The 21517-nt window shown below is 45.6% G+C and overlaps 1 protein-coding gene across 1 annotated transcript; it reads left to right on the top strand.

The window, feature by feature from the left end:
* The first annotated feature begins 15785 nt into the window (after positions 1-15785).
* LOC102137934 (PRAME family member 25) lies at positions 15786-20481 on the top strand. Its single transcript, XM_005544749.5, has 3 exons — positions 15786-16608; positions 17285-17863; positions 19599-20481. The coding sequence occupies exons 1-3, from the start codon at positions 16322-16324 to the stop codon at positions 20158-20160; spliced, it is 1428 nt and encodes a 475-aa protein (XP_005544806.3). The 5' UTR covers positions 15786-16321; the 3' UTR covers positions 20161-20481.
* Positions 20482-21517: the final 1036 nt, after the last annotated feature.

Below are 21517 nucleotides of genomic sequence, written 5' to 3'. Positions count from 1 at the left end.
GTCTCTACTAATAATACAAAAAATTAACCGGGCCTGGTTGTGGGCGCCTATAGTCCCAGCTACTGCAGAGGCTGAGGCAGCAGAATTGCTTGAGCCCGGGAGGCAGAGGTTGCACTGAGCCGAGATCATGCCACTGCACTCCAGCCTGGGCGACAGAGTGAGACTCCATCTCAAAAAAAAAAAAAAAAGGAAAAGAAAAAAATCACAGGCCACGCACAGTGGCTCAAGCCTGTAATCCCAGCACTTTGGGAGGCCGAGATAGGTGGATCACGAGGTCAGGAGATCGAGACCATCCTGGCTAACACAGTGAAACCCCGTCTCTACTAAGAAATACAAAAAACTAGCCGGGCGAGGTGGCGGGCGCCTGTAGTCCCAGCTACTCGGGAGACTGAGGCAGGAGAATGGCGTGAACCCGGGAGGCGGAGCTTGCAGTGAGCCAAGATCGCACCACTGCACTCCAGTCTGGGTAATAGAGCAAGACTCTGTCTCAAAAAAAAAAAAAAAGAAAAGAAAAGAAAAGGAAAAAAAATCACATAAGAAATTACCAGGCTGGGTGCTGTGGGTCACACCTGTAATCCCAGCATTTTGGTTGGCTGAGGTGGGTGGCTCATATGAGGTCAGGAGTTCAAAACCAGCCTGACTAACATGGTGAAATCCCATCTCTACTAAAAATACAAAAGGCCGGACACGGCGGCTCACATCTGTAATCCCAGCACTTTGGGAGGCCGAGGCGGGTGGATCACGAGGTCAGGAGTTTGAGAGCAGCCTGGTCAACATAGTGAAACCACATTTCTACTAAAAATGCAGAAGTTGCCCAGACATGGTGGCACGCACCTGTGGTCCCTGCTACTCGGGAGGCTGAGGCAGGAGAAGCCTTGAACTTAGGAGGCAGAGTCTGCAGTGAGCCAAGATTGCGCTGCTGCACTCTAGCCTGGGCAACAGAGGGAGACTCCATCGCACAAAAAAAAAAAAAAAAAAAAGTTACTGATATGACTGAATTGGTCACCATAGGTGAACATTTTAAGAGAGTTCTAGAATGTAAAATATCCAATGCTGAAAGAAAAGAATGCAAAGGATAATAAAGTCTTTGCAGCTAAAACAGCCGAAAGGATAAGAGCAAGGGGAGCTCCCCTTACTATTAAAACTCAAACTCACTTTGTTGTAAACAAGGAAACCCTGCTCCAGTTGCCTGCCACCTTTGAAACCATCAGGCTGTTTGGAATGAAGATTGTCCACTCTCGCACCAGGTCTCTACTGGACCGAACCCTTTTGACCCAGACACTGTTCGCATTAGAGGACATTTCTTTTTCCTTTCTTTTTTTTTTTTTTTTTTGAGACGGAGTCTCGCTCTGTCGCCCAGGCTGGAGTGCAGTGGCGCGATCTCGGCTCACTGCAAGCTCCGCCTCCTGGGTTTACGCCATTCTCCTGCCTCAGCCTCCTGAGTAGCTGGGACTACAGGCGCCCGCCACCGCGCCCGGCTAATTTTTTGTATTTTTTTTAGTAGAGACGGGGTTTCACCGTGGTCTCGATCTCCTGACCTTGTGATCCGCCCGCCTCGGCCTCCCAAAGTGCTGGGATTACAGGCGTGAGCCACCGCGCCCGGCCCTCCTTTCTTTTTTTTTTTTTTCTGAGACTGAGTCTCACTCTGTCATCCAGGCAAGAAGACTTTTCATGAACTATCGACGGATAATGATCAGACCTTCCATGACCCAGAACCTGGAGCTAATGGCTTTTAGAAACAAAACCAGAGGAAAACTGTCCTTGAGCCTCATTGGAAGGGATTCTACCACATGAGTTACATTTAAGGATTTCCACGGGAAATCCTCTTCGAGAGGTAGACGGTGTTAGGAAATCGCTTTCCCAAAATGACAGAATAAGACTCCACGTGACTTCCTTCCATGGACTTGCTATTGTCTTGCATTAACACAAAAAGTTCCAATTTATACTTCTATTTTCATAGGAATTTTTCCTTCTCAAATCAAACATCCTCTAAGATCCTCTATTCAAAACGTAGCCATGTAGCCACTCTTTTTTTTGTTTTTGTTTCTTTTTTTTTTTTTTTTTTTTTTTGAGACGGTATCTCGCTCTGTCGCCCAGGCTGGAGTACAGTGGCACCGTCTCGTCTCACTGCAACCTCCGCCTCCCGGGATAGAGCAATTCTCCCACCTCAACCAGTAGCTGGGATTATAGGCGTATATCACCGCACCCAGCCTCAGTTTTTCTTCACTGTAAACCTGAGTAATCTACAGTTGCTTTTATGGAGAGAAAAAGGCAGTGAGTTGTCTGATCAATGAGGTTTGGCCCCAGGAACTCATGGCATGAGAATGAAATCATGGTGATGAGCTCCTCCTATCCTTTACTTCCCTCTGGGTGTGTGTTACCACCTTGCTTCTGTATGTGAGTGTTCAGACGGTTAACACGCAATACTAGGTGGACACATAGGGCCTGGATTATTCTAAGTGACCAGTGGGCATGAGCCCCTGAAGTTAAGCCCCTTCTTCTTGGGGGCCCTCCCTTCAATCCAGATGCTGAGACCCTGCTCACTCTTGATGGGTGGATCCAGAACCCTCAACTTCTGACCGTTACCTGTGCCAGGAAAGGACTTCACTGCAAAAGGCGCGGCCCCTGCCCCGGAAGGGGAGGCCCACAGTGCGCATGAGCAGGAGCCTCAGGGCATCACCAACCCATGCCTGTCCTCATGGTGGGGAGCGGCCATTGCTGAATCAAACTAGCTCTCACCAGTAAAGACATCATACTCCGTTTTATCTAACTATGAAACTCATAGAGGCATGTAGTAACACTTGTAAAATATTTCTTTTTCTTTTTCCTTTTTTTTTTTTTTTTAGTGGAGTTTCAGCTGGGATTATAGGCGCACACCACCATGCCTGGCTAATGTTTAATTTTTAGCAGATATGTGGTTTTACCATGCTGGCCAGGCTAGTCTTGAACTCCTGACCTCAGGTGATCCTCCTGCCTCGGCCTCCCAGACTGCTGAGATTATAGGCATGAGCCACCACACTGGGCCCATTCTATGGGTTTTAACAAATGGATAATGACACGTTTCCACCATTATAGCATCATGCAGAGTAGTTTCACTTCCTAAAAAGCCTCTCAGCTCTGCCTATTCATCCCACTGTACCCCAGTCCCTGGCAGCCACTGGGCTTTCTGCTGTGCCCACGGTCTTGCCACGGTCTTGGTGACACTGTGGTAACTCCCTGTGTATCATGAAGTCCAGCAATCAGAAGAAGTACATGCGGGCAAATTCATTTGTTTCTCATACATCCCTCACTCCTGCAATTAATACAGACAGGGTTCTCAACATAAGACAATCCAATAATACAGACAGCAAATGTCTCCTCTGAACTTTCCCTCCATCCCTACCCCCTCTCCAGATAGTTCAGTTCAGTGTGCCTTCTTCCAGACTCTCCCGTGAATTCTTAAACATCCTTATGTGCACATAGAGATGTCTGGGTTTTTTCTTTCTTGTTTTCGTTTATTTGTTTGTTTGTTTGTTTTTGAGATGGAGTTTCGCTCTTGTTACCCTGGCTGGAGCGCAATGGTGAGATCTCGGCTCACTGCAACCTCCACCTCCAGGGTTCAAACAATTCTCCTGCCTCAGTCTCTCGAGTAGCTGGGATTATAGGCGTGCGCCACCACTCCCAGCTAATTTCATATTTTTAGTAGAGCCACTGCGCCCAACCGGATGATGTCTGGTTTTATCTTTCCTTATAGAAATAGTGTTTTACTGTGGTATTGATCATCTCACTTTTTTCCACTTAAGTGTAAATCTTGAAGATTTGTCCTCATTCTAATTAGCTGGCATAGAGTAGTTTATAAAACGAATGGTGCACGGTTTAACCTTTGCCTGTTGATGTACATTTATTTTACTATTACAGACCATATGGTACTAAAATTCCTTGTCCACACTAAAGTTTCTCTTTGGCCTCTCAAAGCTTTCCCTCTGTTTATCCCATCTCTTCTGGATCAATTTTCTTGTCTCTGATAAATCATTTTCATCAGCTTATGACCAGGCTCTTCACAATCTTTCATTTTGAAAATGAAGCAAAAGGAAAAGAAAGAAAAAAACTGTGTTTGCTGCCATAGGAGTCTCTAGCTAGCATTCATTTCTTCCCATTTCTAGCAGAATTTCTCTAAAGTGTTCTGGGCTGGGCACAGTGACTCACCCCTGTAATACTAGTACTTTGGGAGACCAAGGCAGGCACACTGCTTGAGCTCAGGAGTTTAAGACCAGCCTGGGCAACATGGTGAAACTCGGTCTCTACAAAAAGTTCGCCAGGTGTGGTGGTGCACACCTGTAGTCCCAGCTACTTAGGGAGCTGAGACTGGAGGATGGCTTGAGCCCAGGAGGTCAAGGCTGCAGTGAGGCGAGATAGTGCCACTGCACTCCAGTCTGGGTGACAAACTGAGACCCTGTCTCAAAAAAAAAAAAGAATTCTTCACATTCCAATCATGATGTCTTAGTCTCTCATATATTGTCAGTATAATTTTCATTATATTCCAAATACACAGAAAAGTCTACTGAGTAATACATAAAACACAAAGTTACTCACACCCGGATTTATTGTTAACATTTTGCCATATTTGCTTCAGATTTCCCCTGATGAATCACCTTCCAGATGAGTCTTCCTGGGTGACCCTCTCTTATTCCTGGAGTCTTGTCTCTTACTTTCTGCCCAGACAAAACCACTTTCTTGAATTTCTTATCTATTGGCTGAGCGCAGTGGCTCCTGCTTGTAATCCCAGCACTTTGGGAGGCCGAAGCTAGAGGATCACTTGAAGTCAGGAGTTTGAGACCCGCCCGCCCAATGTGGTAGAACCACATCACTACTAAAAATGCAAAAATCAAATTACATGCCTGTAATCCCAGCTACTCAGGAGACTGAGACAGGAGAATCGCTTGAATCCAGGAGGCGGAGGTTGCAGTGAGCCGAGATCCCGCCTCTGCATACCAGCCTAGGCAACCGAGTGAGAGTCTGTCTCAAAAAAATAAATAAATAAATTCTAATCAGAGACTTCACTCCCTCAAGTCTCTAGACTCAGATAATTTCCATGTGATTTTTTCCACACTGTCAGTTATGTTTGTTTGTTTTTGTTTTTGTTTTGAGACGGAGTCTTGCTCTGTCACCCACATTAGAGTGCAGTGGCACAATCTCTGCTCACTGCAACCTCCACCTCCCAGACTCAAGCGATTCTCCTGCCTCAGCCTCCTGAGTAGCTGAGATTACAGGCACCCACCACCACACCCAGCTAAGTTTTGCATTTTTAGTAGAGACGGGGCTTCACCTTGTTGGCTAGGCTGGTCTCAAACTCCTGACCTGAAGTGATCTGCCCGCCTCAGCCTCTCAAAGTGCTGGTATTACAGGCGTGAGCCACTGCACCCAGCCGGTATTTTCTGTCTTACATAACATGTTCCAGAAAGAAAGGTAAATATGGAAAGCTGTCTAATTCATTTCATGAGAGAGCTATAACCTGTATTTTAAAAGTGAATAAGGATATTAGAAGGAAAGTAAATTTAAAACTTACTTGGAAAAAGTTTTCTTTTTTTTTTTTTTTTTTTTTTGAGACAGAGTTCCACTTTGTCACCCAGGCTGGAGTGCAGTGCCATGATCTTGACTCACTGCAACCTCGGCCTCCAGGATTCGAGCCATTCTCCTGTCTCAGCCTCCCAAGTAGCTGGGATTACAGGCACATGCTACCACACCCAGCTACTTGCTGTACTTTTAGTAGAGGCGGAGTTTCTCCCTGTTGGCCAGGCTAGTCTCCAACTCCTGACCTCAGGTGATCCACCAGCCTCGGCCTCCCTAAGTGCGGGGATTGTAGGCATGAGCTACCGCGCCTGACCAGCAAAAGTTCTTAATAAAATATCAGCTAGCTAAATGCAACGGTCATTAGAAAGTCATATATAATGGCCATTCTGGGAATGCCAATCACAAAAAAATCTAAGTGTAATTCACCACACTGGCAAACTAAAAGGGGGAAAAGCAAGGTTCCTAAAAAATGCAGAAAAGAATTGCAGAAAAATCAAATTAAATTTATAACAACGTATTTTGGAAAATGAAATGTGGTATGTTAAAAAAACTTGCATTAAATATCAGATGTAATGGATAAACATTAGCTTCCTTCCTAGTGAGAGATGAAAGAAGGTAAAACCCTCAACAACTTAGGATTTAGAGGCACGTAGATATTTTGGTCAGTAGTAAAGACTCCAGATTCAGACTGATTAATTTAGGTTCAAAACTGGCTCAGTGGCCAATGGCTGTGTGATCTCCAACTTTCATAACCTTTCTGTGTCTTAGCTCACTCACCCATAAAATGGGATAATCGCAATATTGACTTCACAGAGTGCTATGAGTTAATTTACTTAAGTTCTTCAAGCTGGATTTCACATAGGGCAAGCAATAATATTTTTATTGTTATTATATTTGAAAAATGTATTAGTTTAAAACTTAGGTAAGAAACCAAGGTCTATAGTTAAGGTGATTACAAGCCTTCATACACCCTGTTGTTCTGAAAATCTTAATTATAACAAGGCTGGGTGAGGTGGCTCATGCCCATAATCCCAGCACTTTGGGAGGCCAAGGTGGGCAGATCATCTGAGGTCAGGAGTTCGAGACCAGCCTGGCCAACATGGCGAAACACCATCTGTACTAAAAATACAAGAAGTAACCAGGCATGGTGGCAGGCACCTGTAATCCCAGGTACTTGAGAGGCTAAGACAGGAGAATCATTTGAACCCGGGAGCTGGAGGTTGCAGTGAGTGGAGATCGCACCATTGCACTCCAGCAGCCTGATGACAGAGCGAGACTCCATCTCCATAATAATAATAATAATAATAATAACAACAACAGCATGTCCGTTCACTCTCCAAAGTGTCCAGTACTGGACAATTAATTGTGAGGCCCTCTTCTGTAGCACCATACACTATAGCATATATGTAATTAAAATAAATACACATAAAAAACACAAGTATATATTCTATACACTTTCCATATATTTATATTCTGTGAGGTCACATGCAAATTGAAGGCTAGGTCAAAGAGTGGTATGGCTACCTATGGAAAGGAGAGTGGAAGTGAATCACAGTAACAAAAGGACATAGATATAGATATACATATGAATAGATAGACATACACACATATAGCTGCAAGAAAGGGGGTTGCCATGGACCAGTGAGTCATGTAAAAAGGCTACAATTCTTGTGATTGTGTGTCCATTTGCAGGATGGGTTATAGCTTCCTTTTTTAGAAAGGCTGATGCCACAGTCATAGCAAATAAATGATTATATTTATTTTCTCTCTCTCTCTTTTTTTTTTTTTTTTAATAAATGAGTATAAAATGTGTTTCCTTTCTCAGGCATCTCTGGAGAAATCTCCAATGGTAGGAGAACTCAGTTTACTAGGCAGGTTATCACACAGACAAGGTTTTACAGATCCAATGGCCCTACCATTAACTTCATTATCCTTGGTATTCTACAAAGGTTGAGTGAACAAATGGCATCTTAAAACTAGGCCGGGCGCGGTGGCTCAAGCCTGTAATCCCAGCACTTTGGGAGGCCGAGACGGGCGGATCACGAGGTCAGGAGATCGAGACCATCCTGGCTAACACAGTGAAACCCCGTCTCTACTAAAAATACAAAAAAAACTTAGCCGGGCGAGGTGGCAGGCGCCTGTAGTCCCAGCTACTCGGGAGGCTGAGGCAGGAGAATGGCGTGAACCCGGGAGGCGGAGCTTGCAGTGAGCTGAGATCCGGCCACTGCACTCCAGCCTGGGTGACAGAGCGAGACTCCGTCTCAAAAAAAAAAAAAAAAAAAAAAAAAGAAACTAAAATTAGCTAAACTAACAAAGAAGACTGGATTACTAATTTTTTGTTTGTTTGTTTTGTTTTTTTGTTTTTTGTGTTTTTTTTGTTGTTTGTTTGTTTGTTAAAGACAGAGTCTCTCTTGCCCAGACAGCAGTACAGTGCTGCTATCTCGGCTCACTGAAAACTCTGCCTCCTGGGTTCAAGCGATTCTCATGCCTCAGCCTTCCAAGTAGCTGAGATTACAAGTGCCTGCCACCACGCCCAGGTAATTTTTGTATTTTTAGTAGAAACAGGGTTTCACCATGTTGGCCAGGATGGTCAACTGCTGGTCTCGAGTGATCTGCCAGCCTCAGCCTCCCAAAGTGCTGTGATTACAGGTGTGAACCACCACGCCCAGCAAGATTGGATTACTTTAATCAAAAGTTTTACCACCGCTGTGGGAAAACACAGATCCCTTATAAGTTATTTTTTTCACCAACTACTATCAGAAGCACTGATAATAAAGTATTTACTGGAGAACCTATGCCTTTGATAATAGAACTTCCGGTATCCTCTGCACTTTTTAGCTCTGATCGTGTAACTAGAGGATTAGCTTGAGTGGATTAACCATCGCTTAAGTTGTTATGGATGATGACACAGAGCCCAAGTCGTTTAGGCATGTCCGATGGGAAAAAGGTTTAACTCCTTAACTGTTAACACAGCCTGGCAGACTGTATGAATTGAAAGCAGCGGGAAAGGTCATTCGAGCTTACTCCACCATCCCCAGATTGGGGAGACAGGTTTGGACCTTGTCTCCAATCTCCTTGTCAGTTAATTGTTTTATTTTGTTTTATTTTACTTTATTTTATTTTATTTTATTTTATTTTATTTTATTTTATTTTATTTTATTTTTTGAGACAGAGTTTCACTCTTATTGACCAGGCTGGAGTACAAGGGTGCGATCTCACCTCCCTGCCACCTCTGCCTCCTGGGTTCAAGTGATTCGCCTACCCCAGCCCCCCCAGTAGCTGGGATTACAGACATGTGCCACTACACCCAGCTAATGTCGTGTTTTTAGTAGAGATGGGGTTTCTCCATGTTGGTCAGGCTGGTCTTGAACTCCTGACCTCAGGTGATACACCAACCTCGACCTCCCAAAGTGCTGGGATCACAGGCATGAGCCATCGCGCCCAGCCTTTTTTTTTTCTCCCTCTCACCCAGGCTGAAGTGCAGTGGTGTGATCTTGGCTTGATTCAAGTGATTCTCCCACCTCAGCCTCCTGAGTAACTGCGATTACAGGCGCACGCCACCACGCTTGGCTCATTTTTGTATTTTTAGTACAGAGGGGGTTTCACTATATTAGTCAGGCTGGTCTGAAACTCCTGACCTCATGATCCACCCATCTAGCCCTCCCAAAGTGCTGGGATTATAGGCGTGGGCCACCACACCTGCCCCGGTTAACTCTTAATGAATTTTTTTTTTTTTTTTACCTACATGGAGTCTTGCTTTGTCACCCAGGCTGTAGTGCAGTGGCGCAATCTCAGTCCACTGCAACCTCTGCCCCCGGGTTCAAGCAATTCTCCTACCTCGGCCTCCCAAATAGCTGTGACTATAGGTGCCCGACACCATGCCCAGCTAATTTTTGTATTTTTAGTAGAGACGGGCTTTCACCATATTGGCCAGGCTGGTCTCCGACTCCTGACCCTATGATCCACCTGCCTCAGCCTCCCAAAGTGCTGGAATTACAGGTGTGGGCCACCACACCCAGCCCAATTTTTGTATTATTAGTGCAGTTGGGGTTTCATCACGTTGGCCAGGCTGATCTCAAACTTCTGACCTTGTGATCCACCTGACTCAGCCTCCCAGTGTGCTGGGATTATAGGCATGAGCCACTGCTCCCGGCCTAAACTTTTTTCCCTTTCTCAAAAGATGGTGTCATTGTATTGGCTTCTATGCACTTAGGAGAGTGAGCCCATCGTTCAGTAACAATATGACTCAGTACTGCAAGATCTTGATGCAGTAATTTCAAAGACTGTTTCCAGTAAGTGAAGGAGGCTTTCAGTGATGCTTAATTAAATGACTTGGCACTGAGAAGAAGCTATAGACGCAAATGGGTAGCCTATGACTATTATTGACTTCATTACTGGTACTTTATCTGTATGCATAGAAAGCATTAGCATCACTGGGTCTAATCTAGGTAGTGTCCCAGACTCCCCCTAGAATCAAACTCTTCGGTTTCACACATTATGGAGATTGAAATGCTGTAGGTATTGACATAGACATAGAATCTGAACATGACCGTGTTACCCTCTGCCATATAATCAGAGACATTACTGAAACTAGACATTGGCTTATTGGAAACTAGAAGCAAATAGAATGCCTGTATAGCTCTACTATATGAAATAAATAATAGTTTCATTTATTGGATGCATCAATACTCAGGGCATGTTTGGAGAGGAACCTATTGATTCTTTTTTTTTTTTCTTGGGACGGAGTCTCACTCTGTTGCACAGACTAAAGTGCAGTGGCCAATCTTGGCTCACAGCAACCTCAGCCTCCCAGGTTCAAGCAATTCTCCTGCCTCAGCCTCCTGAGTAGCTGGGATTAAAGGAGCACACCACCACACCCAGCTAATTTTTGTATTTTTAGTAGAGACGGGGTTTCACCATGTTGGCCAGTATGGTCTCCATCTCCCGACCTCATGATCTACCCACCTTGGCCTCCTAAAGTGCTGGGATTACAGGCATGAGCCACCGTGCCCGGCCCCTATTCATTCTTCAGTGGAGATGGCATGTGAGGATTACTTTATAAAGTTCATAGAAATATTTTTTCTTCCCACCCCAATCCAAACCATTACCATGCAACCTGGTGTCAATGGAAGTTGAGGCTGTTGAGACAGAAATAATTAATAAATCTTTATTGGAAGCTAGATGTGAGGATCGACCTGAAAGACACACATTGACAAAGTGGGTGTGTCCCAAAATCTGTTACAAGTTGGAATGCTTTTGTGAGAAAGGTTAAAAGATGGGAATGGGACTCCTCCTATCAGTGTTTTGTTTGGTTTTTGTTTTATTGACCTGGCAAGGTTCAAATAGAGTTGTTTTTTGAATTTGTCTTTTCCATTGGAAGGTATAATACAGAGGCTACAATCATTGGCTTTAGATGACAACACAACAGGCTAAAACATTTTCCTTGCAAGACAACCAGCAAACCTTCATGATCAGAATCAAATCAATGTCCTTCTCACCGTCTGTAGGTGAAGTTTTCATCAGTACTTGAAGAGTTTGAGGCACTCATGAACTCACGATCAGATTCTTTACTCAGGGACAGGATGTAAGCCAATCCTAAGACCTTCCACAGGTGGTTAATTTGGAAGCCTGCCCAGTGTGACCTACAGGTTTTCACTGGCAATATGCAGGTGCAGGTATGACAAAGAATAACCATAACCTTTATATCACTCCCAGCTGGTGCGGAATGGGATCCTTTTGACCCTTTCTCTAAAGAAACCAAGTTACTCATCTTGTGTGGTGACAAAATATATGGTCTGCTTAACAGAGAAAGAGACTCTGTAAAAAATAAATAAATAAATAAATAAATAAATAAATAAATAAAAATATTTTTATTATGAAATGAGAAAAGCAATGGGAATGAATGTGACATTATCCAAGGAGGTAAAGGAAGACAAAGGTTTTGAAAGGAAAAATAAGGAGGATTACATAAATTGTTTTGAAAGACTCATCCGTGGTCATAAGGATCAAAACCAAAGGGGTATCAGTGCAATGTTGGATAAATTCCTCCTCCACTACCTCAATAACTCCCAACATGTTTACCAAGTCTTCGTTCTCTCCCAGGATCCCATTAAAACACCCAGCTCAACCCTGCCCAGCCTCCACCCTCACTTCTCTTTGAAATTTTGACATGATTTTATTACAGGACTATCAGGTTCCTATGCCTTCTGCACAGTAACTTACCAATATTCTGAGACAGCAGGGTTTGCAGCAGAGAGTTTAACGATCACAGGGTGGCTGAATGAGAAGCTGGGAGGAGATCCTCAAATTCATCTCCCCAAGGAGTACTCAGGGTTTTCAGGGGATCATGGATAGCAAGGGGCTGGAAAGTTGGTATATTGTGGTGGCAGTAAGAGGTATGAAGTCATCAGGATGTCAAAACTGCAGTCTTTGGTGAGTTGGTGCCTTGCAGGGCCCTTCAGATCAGCTGGCATCAGTAGTTTCACTGACGTGCAGAACCCGAAAGAATATGTCAAATGAAAAAGTTAATGTTTTACAATGTTTAAATTGTTGTCTGGAGGGCGGTTAAGGGGAATTGTAATCTAAGGTCTACGTGATTTTGGGACAGCAGGCTGCCAGCAAGCATGAGGAAGCAGGTCAGAGAGCAAGCTGACCTCATGATGAATGCTGAATGCGCTGCAAGCTTGGTTTATTTTGGTTTTTCCCCCTCCCTTCTTCTTTGATTAAATTTATAAAGTTGATAGGTGTGGTTTCAATTTCTTCCAGAGAAGCCTTAACCTGAGCCCTGAGACCACTCACACCCTGAGTGGCACCTCTCTTCCACCAGCACAAGTAAATAAACTGCTACCTTAGGTGATATAAAACCCACAAGACCATTCGATATATGGTGGTTTTTTTTTTTTTCTGATTTTGTAGGGACGACTCCTCTGCTTTTATAAAGCTATTTTAACTATAAGTCATTTTTATAATTTTGATGTGGCCAAAGACTCCTGACAACACTACTTTCAGATTTTATTTTTTCTGTCTAATGCCCAGAACAGATCAAACCCTTCCCTGCCTCCAACTCACGACTATGCAGGACACATATTAGTAAAATTCCATCAGAGTTTGTGGAGTTCATGAATGAATGAATTTTTTTTTCAACAGTCTCCCTCTGTCACCTAGACTGGAGCACAATGATACAATCTTGGCTCCCTGCAACCATTGCCTCTTAGGTTCAAGCAATTCTCCTGCCTCAGCCTCCTGAGTAGCTGGATTACAGGCACCCACCATCATTCCCGGCTAATTTTTGTATTTTTGAAGAGATGGGGTTTCACCATGTTGGCATGGTTGATCTTGAACACCTGACCTCAGGTGATCCACGCAACTTTTCCTCCCAAAGTGCTGGGATTACAGGCATGAGCTACCTCGCCCAGCCTTGAATGAATGAATTCTTGACTTCCACCTTATCCCTAACACTGTCAATTTCATGATTCATGAATTTAGTATGGATATCTGATATGAATGGATATCTGACACAATCCATTAATCTGAAGAGAGCCAAAAACAGAATCAGGATTAACTGGGTGGAGCTTCAGAAATCCAATCAGATATCACTTATTGATTGGAAGCTAGCAGTGGATAAGCAGAGAGGCGTGGGTAGGAGTTATGATTAGAAAGGTCAATAAAAGCTTCTGAAGACCCACAGGAGAGACCCAAAGTCTTCAAGCCTGGAGTTACTGCTTGGTTCTTCCTGAGGTCTGAGCACCCTGCAAACTCAGTCCGCATCTGGTAAGTCCCTAATTTCTGTAAGGACACTCCCATCTGACCTACAGTCAGCCCGTCTGGGATGGTGACAGTGCAGCCTAAGACGGCATAGAGTTATATCCTGTTTTGTTTGTTTTTTTTTCTCATATGAACAATTTGAAGGTTTGAACTTTTCCCTCTAAATGCAGTTTTGTCTTTATTTCAAAAAATCGGATTGTGCTTTGGTTTATGTCATTTCATAATTCTTGATGGGAGCAGTGACTCATGCCTGTAACCCCAACACTTTGGGAGGCCAAAGTGGGAGGATCATTTGAGCCCAGGGGTTTGAGACCAACCTGGGAAACATGGCAAAAATGCATCTCTACCAAATATTCCTCTTTTGAGAGGGGGATGGAGTCTCACTCTGTTGCCAAGGCTGGAGTGCAGTGGCATGATCTCGATTCACTGCAACCTCCGCCTCCCAGGCTCAAGCAATTCTCATGCCTCAGTCTCCTGAGTAGCTGATATTATATCCATTTGTCACCATGCCCGGCTAATTTTTGTATTTTTAGTAGAGGTGGGGTTTTACCGTGCTGGCCAGTTTGGTCTTGAATTCCTGACCTCAAGTGATCCACCTGCCTTGGCCGCCCAAACTGGTGGAATTACAGCCGTGAGTCAATGGAGGTCGGCCTCTACAAAAAAAAAAAAAAAAAATTTAAATTAGCCAGGCATGGTGGCATGCATCTGTATTCCCAGTTATTTGGGTGACTGAGGTGGGAGAATCGCTTGAGCCCAGAAGATTGAGGGTGCAGTGTGCCATGCTCACACCACTGCTGTACTCCAGCCTGGGCAACAGAGTAAGATCCTGTCAAAAAAAAAAAAAAAAAAACTTAACCAAAGAGGATCTTTGACCTTAATTTTAAACAAATCACATCCTCATTGTAACTCTTCCACCTGAATGGAGACATGGGTGTGGGGCTGCATACTTGTAATACCAGCTACGTGGAAGGCTGAAGCATGAGAATCGCTTGAACCTGGAAGCTGGAGGTTACAGTGAGCCAAGATTGTGCAACGGCACTCCAGCCTGGGCATCAGCTCCCCCTACTCCAACAAATATTAAATTATACCACCCAGGTGATCATTGGATACATGAAGATTTCTACTGTGTTTTCTTAGGGACTGTCATGTCTGTCTTTGTAAAACTGTTTTAACTCTGAAATATTTTGATAAATTTGATGTGGCCAAGGTCCCTCAACAAAGATGTTTTCAAGTTTTTTTCTTTCTGTCTAATGTCAGGAAGAGATTCAGCCCTTCCCTATCTCACACTCAAGACTATGAAGGACACCTATTAGTGAAGCTCCAAGTTTGTGGAGTGAATCAGTGAATTAGTCCTGGACTTTCACCTTATCCCTAAATCTTTCACTTCGGTGGATGAATATCTAATTCAATCCATTAACCTAGAAGAAAGCCAAAAATCCAACGAGGATTAACTGGGTGGGGCTTAAGAAGTCTAATCAAATGTATTCTCTCGCGCGCGTGCTCTCTCTTTTTTTTTTTTTTTTTTTTTTTTTTTGGTGAATCTAGCCTATTTCCCAGGCTAGAGTGCAGTGGTATAATGTCAACTCACTGCAACGTCTGCCTCCCGGGTTCAAGTGATCCTCCTGCCTCAGCCTCCCTAATAGCAGTAGCTTGGACTACAGGTGCACACCACTGCACCAGGCTAATACTTGTAATTTTAGTAGAGGTAGGGTTTTACCATGTTGGTCAGCTGGTCTCGAACTCCTGACCTCAGTTGATCCACCTTACTTGGCCTCTGAAAGTGCTGGGATTACAGGTCTGAGTCACCATGCACAGCCAAAGTGTTTCATTTTTAATATGTGTAAAAGGTGTATATTAGAAACATCTGTCTTGTGAATGATGCATAACACTGTCACATAGCTTGCAAAGCTTCTCACTGAAATTTTCAATAACGAGGCCAGGGTGTAGGCTCATGCCTGTAGACCCAGCACTTTGGGAGGCCAAGGTGGGTGGATTGTTTCAGTCTAGGAGTTCAGGACGAGACTGGACAACATAGTGAAACCCACTCTCTTTACAAAAAGTCAAAAAAATAAAAGATGCATGCCTGTGGTCCCAGCTACTTGGGAGGCTGAGGTGGAAGAATCCTTTGAGCCTGGGAGGTCAAAGCTGCACTGAGTGGAGATCGCATCACTGCACTCCAGGCTGTGTGACAGAGCAAGATGCTGTCAGAAAGAAAGACAGAGAGAGAAAGAGACAGAGAGAGAGAGAGAGAAAGAGAGAGAAAGAAAGAAGGGAGGGAGGAATGGAGAGAAGGAAGGAAGGAGGGAGGGAGGGAGGAAAGAAAAAGAGAGAGAAAGAAAGAAAGAAAGAAAAAGAAAGAAAGAAAGAAAGAAAGAAAGAAAGAAAGAAAGAAAGAAAGAAAGAAAGAAAGAAAGAAAGAAAGAAAGAAGGGAAAGAGGGAGGGAGGGAGGGAGGGAAGAAAGAAGAGAGGGAAAAAACAAAGAAGGGAGGGAGGGAAAAAAGGAAAGAAGAAAGAGAGAAAGAGAAAGAAAACTTAAATAATGAAAAGAAAACAAACAGAACCCGTTCTAGGGGTGCCCCATGAATGTTCCTAACCAGCTTATTTATAGGAACTGGGAATGTAGTCATGTAGGCTTGTGACACTCCCATTCCCAATGTTTTAGAATCTAGAGTAATTAGAAATTTCCCCCAAAGGTGGGAGGGGTTAGTTTTCAGGCTCCTCCATGCTCACTAGTCACTGGCTGGAGCACCGGATAGAAGGGAAGGGCTAGTGCGGGTCCTGCCTCCTCACTGCTTGGGAGACGCTCATGCTGATGCAGCAGAGGCAGAATGCTGGCTTTGTGGCCATGAGTACAGAGTAGAATTGGAGTAAACTGAGGACTCTTTCACCCTCGCCAGAGCGGTGACTTTGGCCCTGGGAGAAGATGAGATTGCAGGGGCTTGGCCTGAGAGTGATGCCTTTTCTCTGGACTTGTCCTGTGGAACTTTTCCTTGCAGATTGGTGAAGATGAGCGTCCGGACTCCACCCAGACTCCTGGAGCTGGCGGGGCGGAGCCTGCTGAGGGACCAGGCCTTGACCATGTCCACCCTGGAGGAGCTGCCCACGGAACTTTTCCCCCCCCTGTTCATGGAGGCCTTCAGCAGGAGACACTGTGAGGCTCTGAAGCTGATGGTGCAAGCCTGGCCCTTCCACCACCTCCCTCTGAGGCCTCTGATAAAGATGGGTTGTCTGGAAACCTTCCAAGCTGTGCTTTATGGACTTGATGCACTGCTTACCCAGGGGGGTCGTCTCAGGTGAGGTGGCCCAGGTGGGCTGGTGGGGAGGGCCCAGGTGTCCAGAGAAAGACCAGATGGGTCATGAGAAGTGGGGAGGCCCAAGAGGTGATGGTGCTGGTGGGAAAGCTCAGAGGCCTTGGCCATTCCGCAGCTCCTCAAGGAAAGGACTGCTCACCACCCAGCGTCCATGGAGGTAACAGGAACCTCTCCTCTAGTGGCACTGAAAGGCACCACGAAAAATGAGAACTGGGCCAGGCACGGTGGTTCACAATGTAATCCCAGCACTTTGGGAGGCCAAGGCAGGCAGATCAAGTAGGGTCAGGAGTTTGAGACCAACCTGTCCCAACATGGTGAAACACTGACTCTACTAAAAATACAAAAATTAGCTGGGCATGGTGACAGGAGCCTGTAATCCCAGACACTTGTGAGGTTGAGGCAGGAGAATCATTGGAGCCTGGGAGGTGGAGGTTGCAGTCAGCTGAGATCACACCACTGCACTCCAGCCTGGGTGACAGAGGGAAACTTTGTCTAAAAAAAAGGGGGGAACTGGGCAGGATCCAAGGGGAAAGCAGGGTGGAGAATAGTCAGAGAGAGGGAGAAGAAACAGGGAGGGGAGCAGCTGCTATCCAGGATGTGGAGTATAAGTTCAGAAGTGAGTCCTTACATTCTCAGTCTCGCCTCTATTTTCCCACAGGAGGTGGAAGCTTCAAGTGCTGGATTTACAGGATGTCAGTGAGAACTTCTGGATGGTTTGGTCTGAAGCCATGGCCTGTGGGTGCTTCCCCAATGCCATGAGGAACAGAAAACCAGTGCAGGACTGTCCAAGCATGAGAGAACAGCAGCCCTTGACTGTGTTCATAGACCTTTGGCTCCAGACCAGGACTCTGGATGAATACCTCACCTGCCTCCTTCTGTGGGTCAAGCAGAGAGAAGGTTTACTACACCTGTGCTGTAAGAAGCTGAGAATTTTGGGAATGCCCCTCCACAATATCAGAAACATCCTGAAAATGGTGAACCTGGACTGTATCCAGGAGGTGGAAGTGAATTGCAGTTGGATACTGCCCATCCTGACACAGTTTACCCCATACCTGGGCCAGATGAGGAATCTTCAGAGGCTCGATCTCTCCCACGTGGACGTCTCTCACTACGTTTCCACAAAGCAGAAGGAGTTTGTTACCCAGTTCACCTCTCAGTTCCTCAAGCTGCACTACCTCCAAGAGCTTTATATGAACTCTGTTTCTTTCCTCGAAGGCCACCTGGACCAGCTGCTCAGGTGAGCGAGGGGGGTGAGCTTTCTCTGCAGACCACAGCAGAGCCTATGTTACAGTAAACGCTAGTGGGCATCTACTGTGAGCCAGCCCATGAGGATGTAACAGTGAAGGGTACACTAGAATGTCTACGTATTCTCGCATTCGTGGCTCTGTCCTGAATGGGTATCACGCAACCATCCCAATAAAGGCAGAGGTATCAGCTGGGGTAGATGCTATAGAGAGGCTGCCATGCTGGGAAGCCAGCTACTGGAGGGTTCGGATCAAGTGAGGGTGCCTTTCTGAATTCTTCCCAAGGATGTGTCTAAGTTAAGATGATGAAAAACAGGCCAGGAATGGTGGCGCATGCCTGTAATCCTAGCACTTTGGGAGCCTGAGGCAAGAGGATAACTTGAGCCTAGGAGTTTAAGACCAGTCTGGGTAACATAGCAAGACCCCTGTCAGGAATGAATAAATAAAAAATAAAAACAAACGAGATAATTTTTTTTCTTTGAGAAGGAGTTTCACTTTAATTGTCCAGGCTAGAGTGCAGCTGTGACCTCTCAGCTCGCTGCAACCTCCACCTCCCGGGTTCAAGCGATTCTCCTGCCTCAGCCTCCCAAGTACCTGGGATTACAAACGTGGGCCACCGCACTTGGCTAATTTTTATATTTTAAGTAGAGACAGGATTTCACCATGTTGGCCAGACTATTCTCAAACACTTGACCTCAGGTAATCCACCCGCCTCAGCCTCCCAAAGTACTGGGATTATAGGCGTGAGCCACCGCGCCCAGGCAACAAGATAATTTTTAGGAAGATGATGGGAAGTGGGGAAGCGAAGTGGGCACCGAAGAGGGGGATGCTCAGCAAACCTGCACATTTCAGAATATAAGCTTTGTGCCCCACAGCTTGGTGAACACGAATGATCCCATCTCTAATTCCCTGTTGTAATGGGTTGTTTTGAGATCCAGGTAAATTAATTACCTAGGAAATGCTTGATTCTGAAACAGAGGGTCAGGGAGCAGGCACAAAGAGGGGTGAAAGTGATAGATGGCTTGCTGATGATACAGGCGTGTCAGGGACGCGTGCAGCCTGCCCACCCCAGCTGATGTTGCAGGATCCAGTCTGGGTTTGTCCCTTCTGCCTGTGTCTCCACTGGACTCGTGTGGCCCAGCGATGTGGTTTTCTGCCTGACAGATGAGGAAAGGGAGCTTTAGGGATTCTGTGAACTTGATCCATTCCATAAATGATGGTGAAAAGACTCAGCCTCAAATGGATCTTTCTATTTTTATTTTTTTGATACAGAGTCTCGCTCTGTCACCCAGGCTGGAGTGTAGTGGCAGATGTCTGCTCACTGTAACCTCCATCTCCTGGGTTCAAGCAATTCTCCTGCCTCAGCCTCCCAAGTAGCTGGAATTGCAGGTGCCCACCACCACACATAGCTAATTTTTGCATATTTAGTAGAGACAGTGTTTTGGCATGATCGCCAGGCTGGTCTCAAACTCCTGACCTCAAGTAATCCACCAGTCTCAGCCTCCCAAAGTTCTGAGATTATAGGTGTGAGTTACTGTGCTGGGCCTAAAATGGAAGTGACCTCAGTGGCAAAGCGCTTCATCACGCAGCGTCCTAAGTGTTGACCAGACAATCAGAATGACCCTGGGCTTGGGCAAAATAGTCTTTTCCCTTCACCTTGACATTCCCCACTACCCTCAACTCACCCCTACAATTCCCCAGAACTAACTTCTTGTTCTGTCTCCCCAGCTGTCTGAAGACCCCGTTAAAGATCCTCGCAATAACTAACTGTGTGCTTTTGGAATCAGACTTGAGGCATCTGTCCCAGTGCCCGAGTGTCAGTCAACTAAAGACCCTGGACCTGAGGGGCGTCAGACTGGCCAATGTCAGTCTTGTGCCTCTCCAAGTTCTGCTAGAAAAAGTTGCAGGCACCCTTGAGTACCTGGACTTAGATGACTGTGGCATCGTAGACTCCCAAGTCAGCACCATCCTGCCTGCCCTGAGCCGCTGCTTTGAGCTCAACACCTTCAGCTTCTGTGGAAATCCCATCTCCATGGCCACCCTGGAGAACCTGCTGTGCCACACAATCAGACTCAACAACTTATGCCTGGAGCTGTATCCTGCCCCGCGGGACAGTTATGATGCTGATGGTACTCTCTGCCGGAGCAGATTTGCCCAACTTGGGGCTGAGCTGATGGGGAGAGTGAGGGACTTACGGCACCCCAAGAGGATCTTGTTCTGTACTGACTACTGCCCTGACTGTGGCAACAGGACATTTTATGGCCTGAACATAGATCAACGCTGCTGTTGAACACCTGCCTATTTGGGTGGCTTTCTTCTGGACACTTGGAAACTAAAACCTAGGTCTTACATACATCCTAATGTGAGCACAGAAACCACCGTTTCAGACACCAGCTCTGAAGTGGGAAAGGAAAGGTGATCAAGCAGGGGCCGGACTTGGGGGAAATGTTGACATGGATTCAATGGGACTTTGGGGACCTGTGTCCTATAGAGTCAAAAATGGGAATGGGAATGTCTAGAGTGGAATTCAGGTTTGAGAATACATGAGGGAGTTCCCCTTCCATGGATGGTTATAGAGAAACAGTCAGAAATAAAGGGAAACTAAATGGAAGCTGTCTGGTGCCCTCTATTATCAAGTAACCTGCTTTCCAGTTTAAGCCTCAGGAATCTTCAGTTATTGATGCAAAAAAAAAGTGAGGGGGGGACTAGTTGTCCAATCAATAAGATGCAACCCAAGAAAATCAAGGCATTTACATGAAATTTGGTTATTTTAATCAATTTCCTCCCTTTCTTATTTCTGAGACAGAGTTTCACTCTTGTTGCCCAGGCTGTAATGTGGAGCGCAATAGCAACATCTCGGCTCACTGCAACCTCCATCTCCACGGTTTAAGAGATTCTCCAGCCTCAGCCTCCCAAGTAGCTGGGATTACAGGCCTGTGCCACCATGCCCAGCTCATTTTTTTATTTTTAGTACAGACAGGGTTTCATCACTATGTTGGTCAGGCTGGTCTCAAACTCCTGACCTCAGGTGATCCACCCAACTCGACCTCCCAAAGTGCTGGGATTCCAGGTGTGAGCCACTGCGTCCGGCTCTTTTATTGTTTGTTTTTTAAAGGTGTCGCTCTGTCACCCAGGCTAGAGTGAGGTGGCACAGTCATAGCTCACTGCAGCCTCAATCTCCTGGGTTCAAGCGATCCTCCCACCTCAGCCTCCTGAGTAGCTAGGACTACAAGCATGTAAACCACCAGGCCTGGATACTTTTTTTAGTTGAGACAAGTTCTCGCTTTGTTGCCCAGGATGATCTGGAACTCCTGAGCTCAAGTGATTCTCCTGCCTTGGCCTCCCAAAGTACAGGGATTATAACTTTGAGCCACCACACTCAGCCTTCTCCAGTTCTTCACTTCTCTTCAGACATCTGTTACCTCCTTGTTAGTTTTTGTGGCTGTTCAGTGGGTTAATACACACTAGGTGGACACTCAGGGTCTGGAACATTAGTGGGCAAGAACAGTGAGCCAATCCACATGGAAAGCACCCTTTTCTCAGAGTCTTTCACTGCTCGCCAGATGCTGAGACCTTGGCCACTCCTTGTGAGTCTCCACATGGTTCCAGAAGCCTTAGTGGGTGGACACACAAGGAGCCACTCTATT

Source organism: Macaca fascicularis, chromosome 1 (genome assembly GCF_037993035.2).
Source record: "Macaca fascicularis isolate 582-1 chromosome 1, T2T-MFA8v1.1".
Taxonomy (NCBI): Eukaryota; Metazoa; Chordata; class Mammalia; order Primates; family Cercopithecidae; genus Macaca; species Macaca fascicularis.
This window is presented reverse-complemented; position numbering and strand designations above follow the sequence as displayed.